At 35.1% G+C, this 12,306-nt stretch overlaps 1 protein-coding gene across 2 annotated transcripts in view; it reads left to right on the plus strand.

Moving 5' to 3' along the window:
- Positions 1-12,306, plus strand: part of Cdh7 (cadherin 7) — a 143,419-nt gene that overhangs the window by 44,795 nt on the left and 86,318 nt on the right. For both annotated transcript variants that reach the window (XM_015986427.3, XM_006992852.4), the window contains exon 3: positions 11,787-12,081. In XM_015986427.3, the coding sequence (XP_015841913.1) occupies positions 11,787-12,081 (295 nt within the window). The remainder of the gene's footprint in view (positions 1-11,786; positions 12,082-12,306) is intronic.

Genomic DNA, 12,306 nt, shown 5'->3' on the forward strand with positions numbered 1-12,306 from the left:
ATCAAAAGCTTATGTCTTCTGTTGAACCATCTTGATCAAATTGCAAACTGGTATATAGAAGCGAACATTAGCCATCACTTCCAAGTTCTCAGAAATTAAGGCCTTACTTTTTTTTGCATGTCATTGCTATACCTTTTTTATGCATATCATTGTTAAGCAGACATTGCTAAGTTATAGGATGAAATCTTACACAAATATATCTGTGGCATTATTTAAGGATAGAAGATTTGAATATGTTTTAGAAATTCCTAATTTTATCTGCTGGTGGTAATCCTGCATTTTAATTTATAAAATTATTTTAAAGTAAGGTAAAATGGCATACTCTTCCTCAGTCTGTGCAGTGTTTGGAATCAAAAGTGTTCATAGGGTGGTGACATACTTGGTTACATACTTACTGACTACACAAATGGTTCTTATTTCCCTGAGATTTGTACTAAGTCTTAGGTTGTCCAACTTTAGATAACATTAGGACACTAGACCCTTGGCCCTATATGTCTTTCTATATTTCTTGTTATATAATAGGAATACAAATTGATTTAAGTTATTCTGAATCTCTTGGATGATTGTTAATATGTTGCTAAAGTATTTGATGTAGTCCTCTTGAATCCCACTTCTGTGAAATTATGGATAATAGAATAGAGTCCTTATATTTGATTCACATTGGAAAAGAAGGTACAGAGTATCTGATGATAAAATAAATGTAGTTTTTAAAAATCATCAGATAATTTACTACATTTTCAAAGTCTAACAACATTTCATCAGTTAGAAGGCTGAATATAATTTTGTGAAGCCCAGCCATAATCAAGCTACAGTGTTATGTGGTGATATATTGAGGGACACAATATATTGTGCATCTTAATAAACTTATCTGGGGTTAGAGGACAGAACAGGCACTAGATAAGCACAGAGGCCAGAAAATGGTGGCACACACACCTTTAATCCTAGTATTCTGGAGACAGAGATCCATCCAGGTCTCTGTGAGTTCAAAGCCACACTGGAGACAGGTATGGTGACACGTGCCTTTAATCCCAGAAAGTGATGCAGGAAGCAGAAAGGTATATAAGGCATGAGGACCAGGAACTAGAGCCTGTAAAGCTTGCATATATTGTATATAGTTATTGTACTTATTGGATATAGTTTTTCTTATATTAATTATAACTTTTTTACTCTTTTTTATTTTATTTAGGAAAAAAAGGGGAAATGTGGTGATATTTTATTTGTGCTGAAATGTGATGATATTTTATTTGTATGTTAATAAATAAAGTTTGCCTGGTGATCAGAGGACATAACCAGCCAATTTTAAGTAAATATAGAAGTCAGGCAGTGGTAGCACACACCCTTAATCAGATCACATGGCAGGCAGAGTCTCTGTGCATTCAAGGACACAGCCAAGCATGGTGGCACACGCCTTTATCCCAGTACCAACCATAGAGACCTGGAGGTCTGTGCAGACAGGCAGTGATGAGGAAGTGAGGTGGCTGTGTGGTGGTATTGTGTTCCCCAAAATATTGTGTACTCTAATAAATTTATCTGGGGTCAGAGAACAGACAGCCACTAGATACAAAGGCTAGAAAATGGTGGCACTCACACCTTTAATCCTAGCATTCCAGAGATAGAAATCCCTCTGGATCTCTGTGAGTTCAAGGCCACATTGGAAATAGCCAAGCATGGTGACATACACCTTTAATCCCAGAAAGCCAGCCTTTAATCCTAGGGAGTGGTGGTAGAAAGTAGAAAGATATATAAGGCGTGAGGACCAGAAACTAGAGGCTTTTGGCTGGTTAAGTATTTGGCTGGTTAAGCATGTGGCTGGTTAAGCTTCAGGCTTTCGAGCAGCAGTTCAGCTGAGAGCCATTGGGATGAGGACACAGAAGCTTCCAGTCTGAGGAAACAAGACCAGCTGAGAAGTTGACCAGGTGAGGTTAGCTGTGGCTTGTTCTGTCTCTCTGATCTACCAGTATGGACCCCAATAACTCGCCTCGGGTTTGATTTTATTAATAAGAACTTTTAAGATTCATGCAACATAGCCGGGCGGTGGTGGCGCACGCCTTTAATCCCAGCACTCGGGAGGCAGAGCCAGGCGGATCTCTGTGAGTTCAAGGCCAGCCTGGGCTACCAAGTGAGCTCCAGGAAAGGCGCAAAGCTACACAGAGAAACCCTGTCTCGAAAAACCAAAAAAAAAAAAAAAAAAAAAAAAAAAAAGATTCATGCAACATGGCTGGGCTAAGAGCCAATGAGAAAGCAGAACAGCAAGGCAATAAAGACGCAGGTTAGACAGGAAGAATTTGGTTCTTTTAGGAAGCTACAGCAACATGGTGAGCTAAGATTAGCTGGTGACTCTCACTATTTCTCTGATCTCTATGGCTTTCACACTTGTATTTGGCTCTGTGTCTCTTATTTAATAAGACTGTTTAGAAATTCATTCAGCAGTGTTATTCAACCTCACTTATCCTGTTCCCTTTCCTTGGGTTTACACTGTAATGTATGGTAGCCCCTTGCTTTTAGTTTTCCTAGTATTGTTCTCCTGCTAGCATTAGAAAATCTTACATATGAAAAGACAGAAAAGCAATAGCCAGTCTCTTCAAGAAAATCCAGATATATTCTTAAATATGCCTCAACATGTCTCATCTAGTTACTTATTGTCCTCTGGTGGCAGTTAAGTACTCTTTGTACTCTTCTGCCTTCTTTCTATTTCTTTAACATGTTCAACACAATGGTTTGTGAAGAACTTTATCCTTAGGGCATTAAATGCTGTAGTCACAATGGTAAGTGTAGAAATTCAAGAAATGAAGGTCAGTACAGCTGCAGACATGTGGAAAGGGAGCAGAGTTTTCAGAGGAGATTGCCATTTAGCTCTGTGTGCTGTTGCTTACAGGATAAAATGCCCTTCAGGGCTTATGGCAACAAAGTTGGACCATGAGTCTATTCATGCTCATATCTGCTGTATTTTGGACAAGACATTTTCCAGTCTCATAGAAGATTCCATCCTGCAAGCTTGGCTTATTTTGTTGTTATTGTTTAGGAAGTTTTAGAGTTTATTAAAGCTACCCCAGAGATTTTTTTTGAGGGATTCTTTAATTTTTTATAGTTTTACCACATTCTTGTCAAAATTCTATAGATACATTTATTTTTCCCTTTGACATTTAGTTAATTATCCTATTTTTCCCTGTCTTTCAAACACAATAGAGTGTTTTTCTCAGATGCACTGTGTCATTCTTTCTTCCTTTTAGATCATTGGTTAATATCTTGCGTGTATAATAGTTTGATTCAGACAAATGAGAAAGTCTGATTCACAGATAAACATTCTGGTTCTATTAGTTTTTAGTGGCCTGAAGCTTTATTGCTGATGAAGGAAGTAGGTAGGTTTATCAAGTCTAGGCAATTTTGCTTTTGTCAAATAAAAACACCTAAATGATATACTATTAATGAAGTTTGATACAACAAATACATTTGTGAGCATGTGTAAAACAGGAGTTTCCAGTAGAGTACTCTACTATGGGTTATGACTTCCATCAAGTTTGTTATACTGCAATGCCTCTTTCAGTTATTGCTGCTTAGATCCACAAATCTCTCATCAAATTGTGTCATTATGACTCTACAGTTGTTCTCAGAAGGAGAAATGGTGTATGTTAGCACCAGCATTGACTTGTGTACAGCAGAGGTGCTCTTCCTCGTTCACCGAGGGAGTCAATGTATGGACTAGCTTGTCAGGTTCCTCGGGAAATGCACTGTGAGATAGGAGTTACCTCTGGAGGTTGATGGCATAAGTGTTTGTGAATGGAAAAGGAGTAAGTGGGATTCAACACTGCAAAGAGTTGAACAAGCTGACCAGAACTCCATGATTTTTATAGTGGCTGATAATTGTCAGTAGCTGTGGAAGAGGGAAGGTTTTTCAAATTTGCTTACTAAAAACTAATTAAGAAGCTTAATTATTGAACGGTTAATGCACTCCCTGCCTGAATTCTTATTGGGCTTTTTCCAGTTCTGTCTGCCTCCCTACCTTCCTTGCTCAGTGTTATTTATAACATTGTAGTCATCACTGTTTTACCAACCACTGACAGTATTAGTTAACATTGGACACATGTTAATCTTCTATTTGAAATGAAGTTATTAAACTGTTTTCTCTTTAGATTACACAAGTGTTGATCTCTTTCCTTTCAATTCATATTCTAACATTGTATTTCCACTTAATCATGAAGTAATGTTTCCATTTTCTAATCCACAAAAGAAGACATCACAGTTTGGAAAATTTCAGGAAGTGTATTGCAGGACCATTGTGGCAATGTACTCTACAATGTGTGTTGATGCTTTTTCCAAAATGCCAAATGAAAGTCTCATGGATGATCTCTATTTGTCCTCTGTCTTTATTGTGCCAAATGCCATCATTGAAGTTAGGGCAAAGAAGAGGGTGTCAGGTTAAGACTTTTCAAGTAAAATCAAACCCACTGGCTGAGATCTTCACTATGATCTGTGAGGAAGGGCTAATTTGGTATAGATGGTAGAATTTTTTACTTACTTTTTATTTATTAATAACAGAGAATACAGAGTTCTTAATAACACAGGATGACTTTCTAGTAATTTTAAAAATGCTACAAGATGAATTACTTACATTAAAATCCACCCCTAATGTTTGTTTCTTATTTTTGTGTATCAACTTTATGACATACATCAATATAACAATTGCTAAGCATTTTATTATCCATTTCTTTTCTTACCTCTTCTTAGGTAAAATGATACAGGCTTCAGATAATACTTTCAATGGTGTTGTTTAACTCAACTCTTTAACTAGATCCACTTTAAATAGTAAAATGAGCCATTTTTCCTTGAAATAAAACATGTCAGGTCTTTCAAGAATTTGCTTTTAACTGCTTCTGGTTTATTCTTGGAGCTGATACCTGACAGATGAAGGTGTGGTTCTCCCTGGAATGGGAAGTGTTCCCATTTGCAGTAAGCAAAGATGATTCGGGAAAGATGTCTTTAGTGGCGCAAATGTTTTTCATCTGGCCTGGGTAACCAGTAGGAGCTACAGTGAATTTGTGAAGTTTTTATTAGGGACTGAACACTTCTGTGTGAAAGACAGGCTGCTTTCTCTGTGAGCTGCTGTCTCCTGTCCTCTCATCAAAAAGCCATAGCTATGACTATCCAGCTCTGAGTAAGTACACTGTAGGCCCCAATATACATACTTCTCAAACAAAAGCAAGATCATTTTCTCCAAGGCGCACAGATCAATGTATTCTGCCATTGGATAACCATTTATAAATATGGGTACACATTTTTGCTTTGTAGTATTACATCCATAAGCATTATTTCATTTTATCTGCTCTTAAACATTCAAGTCCAAGTGATAATTTACAACACGGTCTGTAGCAGATGAGTAAACTGAGAATTAATGATGATGAAGAGAGCACAACAAAGAACAAACAGGAGTCACTGTCCACACCTGTGGCTCCTTGCACTGACCCTGAAGGGGCACCATTCCCTTGAGTAAATGAATAAAGATTCCAATTTGAACACAGACCACAAGTGGATTACAGAGAAATCTTTGTGATTGTTAGTACAACATGAGAAGCCCAATCTTTTTTATTTATTGTTGACTAAAAAGTAAACGAAGTTTTCTTGGCAGTTTTGTCACTGCCTCTGCACTTCCTGAATCTTGTCGCTGTTTCTTGCTTCGTTATGTATGGTAATTAGTATTTAAATGTCTTAAACCACGCGTCTTAATCAAAGATGCTTCACAAGTAAATTGTGTTTCATTATCCTGGACCACTTGATAATTATGAACTAAGAATACTTCAACCAGAAAGAAATGACTCACTCACTTGTTTCTATCTTCAATATTTCTTCAACAGCTCAATAATTACAAGGTGTCTTATGACACATGGAAAATATTTATTAAAAGTCATAAGGAGAAAAGAAAATCTGGAGGTAGTATGTACACCACAGTAACTTCATTTCTACCAAATATTGTGTAAAACTACCCTCTGTATAGGATGTTAACATTGTAAAAGTAACTTGCACAGCTTGGAACAATCCAAAATACACTATCTTAAACATTAAAAGACAGTAATCTATATTAAATAAATCACTAGTAGAACATTCATTTTAGATGACTTTGTTAATATTTAATATGTCACTCCACGTTGTTCAAAAGAATGTCTTTACTTTTTGATGAAAGTCACACTATAGCTCCCATGTTGGTCTCAATCATGCATAGTTTTCCGAGTCCTAGTCTCAGAGGTGTCTACCATCATCCTTAGATGAAAAGAACTTACTTGTTTTATCCCAACATCATTATTCCATTTTTTTATGCACAACTCCAAGGACTTACAAGATTGTATTTAATAGTTCATCTGCATTTTTTTCTTATCAGGGCTACTTACAAGGAAAAAACAACTCTTATAGAGGTAGAGTAATGACTAGTCTTCTCATAACTGAATCAGTGTGTATAGGTGAGTCTACAATTTAATGTTACTTTGAGTATCAAAATTGTCATGATAAATATTAATTCCTCCAATGGTTCTACTATGTGTAGGTTTGTATTTTATATGATACAAAATTTTAGTATGAATATATTAAGAAGCACAATACTAATGGTAAACTAAGTTTACCTTTATGAATTATGCTCCATGCAATATTTCAAATAATACTCATAACTCCTCATTGAACTTCAGATTTCTTTATCTCAGTTTTACATAGGGCTGGGATACAAGTCATTAATAAAGACAAGCTTTTAAGGAAAATCACAAGTTTTCAGTTTAAGGGTAATATGTAGAAAAGAAAAGTTGGCCAATATATGGATCTTCTTTTTAACCTCAGTCTTCTTTGAGTAATGTTTATCATTTGTAGTTGATATTTTAAGGAAACCAATTAAACATGGTTGGTTTGGTAATGCTTACCAGGATGTCTGTGGTTAAAAGATATGCACAAAAATCTTAATTTGGCTTCACAATCACAAGTTGCAAAATAAATAATTAATAAAGAAATTGATGAAATATATAGAGATTTTGTCATTCAAAGACATACAAGTCATTCAAGTATTTTTATCTCCTTTAGATTTGAAGCTCCTTGCATTCCCTGGTGTCATTAGAATTTAAAATGACCAGTAGTGAAATTAAACAAATACTGCCATTTTATGAAGTGGATTATGAATTTACCAAGTTTAGTGCTAACATTCTATTTATTGAAAGTGGAGTATGTTGTGTATGTAGTTAATATAGAGATTTTACATTGGCAGAACTATGGGAGTTCAGTAAAAATGAGCATTTGGGCATCAGAATTGGACATGAGTTGATTACAGTTCACTGAAGGGCATGTTCTGAATGGATGTACAGTACTAGTTACATTCATGCAACAGATGCTATTTCACCTTTCTTTGGTGAAAGGACATACTTTGTGATAGTGAGTGAAAGGTAATGCTGGATAGATAGAACAGAGATAGATTGACCCATGTTTAGAAAATCTGAAAACACATTGATGATAAATAATCATGTTTGATGAACATGTGGAAAAGAACAAAAATGTGATGAAGAAAGTCAATATAACAGCAATGTTATATTCAGTTTGAATTGATACATCTAAAGTTAGATTCTCAGCAAAGATATTATTTCTACAGGATGTTAATAGAACATAAATACTTCAACTGAAACTCCATGAAACAGGTAGCCACCATCTGAGGGACCATAGGCAACCTCTGTCAGGTGTCTGTGTTTACCCATCCCTGAAGTCTATAAAAATCAACCTTTCTGATCAAAGGTGAGGTGGGTCCATACATCAGCAGTGAATTTTGGTTCTCATCATTTCAGATACTCTTAACACCAATATATACATTTACCAAGGGGAACAACATAATTAGTACTTTTCTAAGGAAAATTGTATCAGACAATTATAATAGTATAGATAGTAAGATAGTATTAAATGTGTGATAGCATTAAATCAAGGGATGAATGAGAACTTTTATTGTAGATTAAGTACAAATTTTAAGTATTGAATGAAAATATTGAAACTTACAAATATTTAATTGTTACTTATATGTAACATTACACAGACTGAGCAGGCTGTATTTATGTATTTATGAAGATATAGATATATAAATATATGTATGTAATGACAATTAATGAAAAAAGGTCATAAATTTGAAAGAGGAAATGGATACATAGATGGAAAGATGTAGGAGAGAGAGAGTAAAGGGAAGGAGGAAATGATTTAATTATATCATAATCTAAAAAATAAGATAGTGTTTAAAATATAGAATGGGAGTTTAGTCCAGGGAAAATGGGCAGAGAAATAACAAATACAAAGAAGATACTGCAGAGAAAGTGAGGAGTAAATTTAAGATATAACAGTGGATTGTAAAGAAACACATTTTAGCAGATTTTTATTGATCATATCCACACACCACTACTTCCCTCCCACTCCTGGTACCACCATCCCTTCTCTCTCCCAGCTGCTTGTCTTTTTCTTTCTTTTTTTTTTACTATTAAAAAATCCTGAGTCCAATTAAAGTTTCTTATATGAACATGGAACCAATGTATGAAATTTTAAAATATAAAAAAAAAGTTTTAAATTATAATAGTTATTCACAGAGAAACACACACATATAAACACATACACACAGAGAAAAATACCGTGTGTGTGTGCATAACTATATAGGTACTGGTCAAATTAAGAATGTCAGAATGTCATTTGCTGGGCTGGATTAGAGTAACAGTTAAAAGCAGTTGCTGCTCTTACAGAGGACTCAGATTTGGTTTCAAGTGCAGTTACTAGGTGGCACAAAACTTCCTTTATATACAACACCTGGGGACCCAAAACATTTTCCTGGGCTCTACAGGCATTTGCAGTCATGTATACACACACAAATACACACACACACAGGCATAATTAAAACTAAAAAAAAATTAAGAATGCTGTTTGATATTTTTAATGAAACATTTCCTTCTTTGCTGAGTATTCTTTTTCACTAGGATGAGTAAACAACAAATTTTTCTGCCTCTTAAGGTTGTGATAGTACACCCAGGTTTATAGTGTACTTCTCTTAATATTCAAGGTTGGTCACTGTTTTTAATCAAAGTAGCTTGCAAGAACAGAAAATAGATTCCAAGTAAAATTCGCTGTTCAGTGTGGCAATGATCACAACCCAGTGATCATATCAGCTGAGAGGAAGTTGTTAGTGATAGGGAGGAGCTAATGTTCTGGTCCTTCAGAAATCATATGTATAAGTGTGTCAGGAAGAAGAGGGGAAGACAAGACGGATCCAAATTCTTGGAATAATGGGGAAACAAACAGTATTAATTATCTGTCTTTAAACTCGTGATATTGCTCATGGAGAACAATCAACATGATAATGCAAAATGTAGCATCAAAGCTCAGGCTGAATTTCACTTTTATGACTGAATGTATATTATCTTTTCCTGTACCTATCATACAAAAGGCCACTCTGCAACCATGCCATTAAAATAATGATCAGTTGATTGGAATTAGTTAAATGTGTCATATGGATTGGATATGAAACTGTGAATACTGGATGTAATTTACACAAAAGTTCTCAAGAAACACAATCTGTGTGTCTACTGTGTCTCATGAATCCCCAAAAGTTCCCTGGTGCTCCACAGGACTTTCATAGGAACCTTGAGGACCACTTCACAGATGCTGCACCTAAGGTGTCAAGATGAAGGCAGGGTTAAGAAGTAGCTACTTTACAACAGCTTATTCCATGTGCCTTTGTCTCAGAATGAAGTATTTTGATTTGTGTTGCTGAAAATGGTATTTATTAGTCTTATAAAGTAGGAAGAAATGACTGTTTTATGAGTCAGGGAATGAATTCCTGAAGACAAACTTTAAGCTTTGAACTTGAGTTGTGGCCAGTGCACAGGTGGAAGTCAGCTCTACTTCTTTTTCCCAAAATTTCCTTTGTGGTATTTCCATATGTTAGTCCTGCACAAGACGGTAGCTCCATCCCAAGAAGACAGTAGCTCTTACCCAAGAGAAATGATCGATTTTTAAATAGTGTAGACAATACTTACACGAATTAGTTAGTTTTCAACATTCTGTTGCTTCAGAGAGCAGTTTGTGTCTTGTCAGGCAGGTACTTAGTTTTCCCCTTCATCAGCTCCTTCACCTGTTGATGGGTTTAGTAAATAATTCATAAATATTAAATAAGATACCATGTTGATAACATTAAGAAAGTGATACTTACGAGTGTCTAATCTATTCAACCATAGAATTCTTACATTTCTTACTTCTTAAGTTACAGGGAGACATACACACATATATGCACATTATAATATATATACACTATTACATAAATTACTAATATATATGTATATATTAGTAATTCTCAGAGTTATTTGATATAATTAAGAGATTCACTTCCTTTATCAAGTGGTAACACACATGATTCAAGTATACACACACTCACAAAAAAACACATATAAATATATAACTCGTGTGAAAATGCCATTTTGTGCTGTTTATTAAGAAACCAAAGCATAAAACCTGAAGCAGAGTGTAAACACAACTGTATGAGTGAAGGAAAATCACTTGCAGAATTGCAGAAGACAGATGCTATATCCTTCATATCACAGAAGGATGAAAATGGCGTGCCCACAATGTCTTAATTGGTTTCCCAAATTTTTATAGTTTTAGAAACTTGTCCCTTGAAAATTACAAATGTAGTTCTATAGGGCAATGAAAAGTTTTGTTATTTGTTAAATTGGGTTTTTATATTGATATTAACCAAAGTCCAAGATGACAGCAGTAAAGGTGATGAACGATTGTTGAAATAATGGATTGAGTAGCATGTTTCTAAGGTTATGAAGTTCAGGAAAATATGTAATTATTTCTATGTTTCCCAAGTTTGGTCTGTTCAACATTATGCTATGACATACAGCAGGGTCAGTTTCAGATATTAAGTTCAAATCAAAAGATGCTGCCCTGCTGTTGATGCCAGGGTTAATCATGCAAATCTAATGCAGTTCTTGGTATTTCAGGAACTGCTGAGGTGAAGTCCCATGCATGTATTGATTTAAAATCACTACTCTCCAGAGCAATAATTTCCCAACTTCAACATTAAGCTGAATAAGCTTTGGAGACAGATTTGAAGACTGGACATTCATCCATGCTGGTTAACCATCAAGTAAACTGTAAATGGGGACAGGCTGGGGAGACAGGAGATAGAGTTCCTAAGATAGAATTTCATATATATATATATATATATATATATGAAAATTAATGAGTATATCAGAACCAAATTTACAAATATTGTACAGAAAATCTAAAAGAACAAAAGTCAAATCAAGTATATATGCATATGTACTTGATGTCTGCCCACTTAGAAAATGGCAAAAAGCTGGCCTTGAAATACAAATTTTAAAAAATGTGTACCTGTATCTATAGATATATTATATATAGATATAGATAAATAGATATGGATTTAAATATATATCTAAATATATGGAAATGTGTATGGATTTAAATATATATCTAAATATTTATATATTTAAATCCATACATATTTCCATCTATACATGTAATATATTACAAATTCTTAAATTTGAAATGGGATGGAGATATGTTTAGAAATGAGACTATTTACGGAAAGAAAAGAAATCAACTTGTTCACAGCACAGAATATCAAATTGTAACATGCTGGTTTCTGTGCACAATCAGCTTATCTTACCAAGAACAATGAAATCTCACACAGCTGTCTGACATGAATGACTTTTACATATCTCCATATTGCTGACTGTCTTGTAAGTTAATCTCATCTTACATGAATTTTTCACCAGCTTCACTCTGATGTTGATAAAGGAGATGGTTCCATCAAATACATCTTGTCAGGCGAAGGGGCGAGTTCCATTTTCATTATTGATGAGAACACTGGGGATATTCATGCCACCAAGAGACTGGACCGGGAGGAGCAGGCCTATTACACACTCAGAGCCCAAGCTCTGGACAGACTCACCAACAAGCCTGTGGAGCCCGAATCTGAGTTTGTGATCAAAATTCAGGATATCAATGACAATGAGCCCAAATTTCTGGATGGCCCATACACAGCAGGAGTTCCTGAAATGTCTCCTGTGGGTAAGTAAAAAGCATGCTGTTTTTGTAATAAGTATGTGAAAAAATACACTGGTATATATGCAGTGACGGTCAGAATGAAAGAAAACTGGTGACGCACAGCAGCCAAGACACGTTCATTCAAACCTTCACCTACCTGTTTGGAAGATTAGGAGATGGTTTACTTTGGTGTTTTTTATTTTTGTACTTTATATTAACTTTATACAGTTCCTTTGGCCCAACTCTCAT

The sequence above is a fragment of the Peromyscus maniculatus genome, chromosome 11, assembly GCF_049852395.1.
Source record: "Peromyscus maniculatus bairdii isolate BWxNUB_F1_BW_parent chromosome 11, HU_Pman_BW_mat_3.1, whole genome shotgun sequence".
Taxonomy (NCBI): Eukaryota; Metazoa; Chordata; class Mammalia; order Rodentia; family Cricetidae; genus Peromyscus; species Peromyscus maniculatus.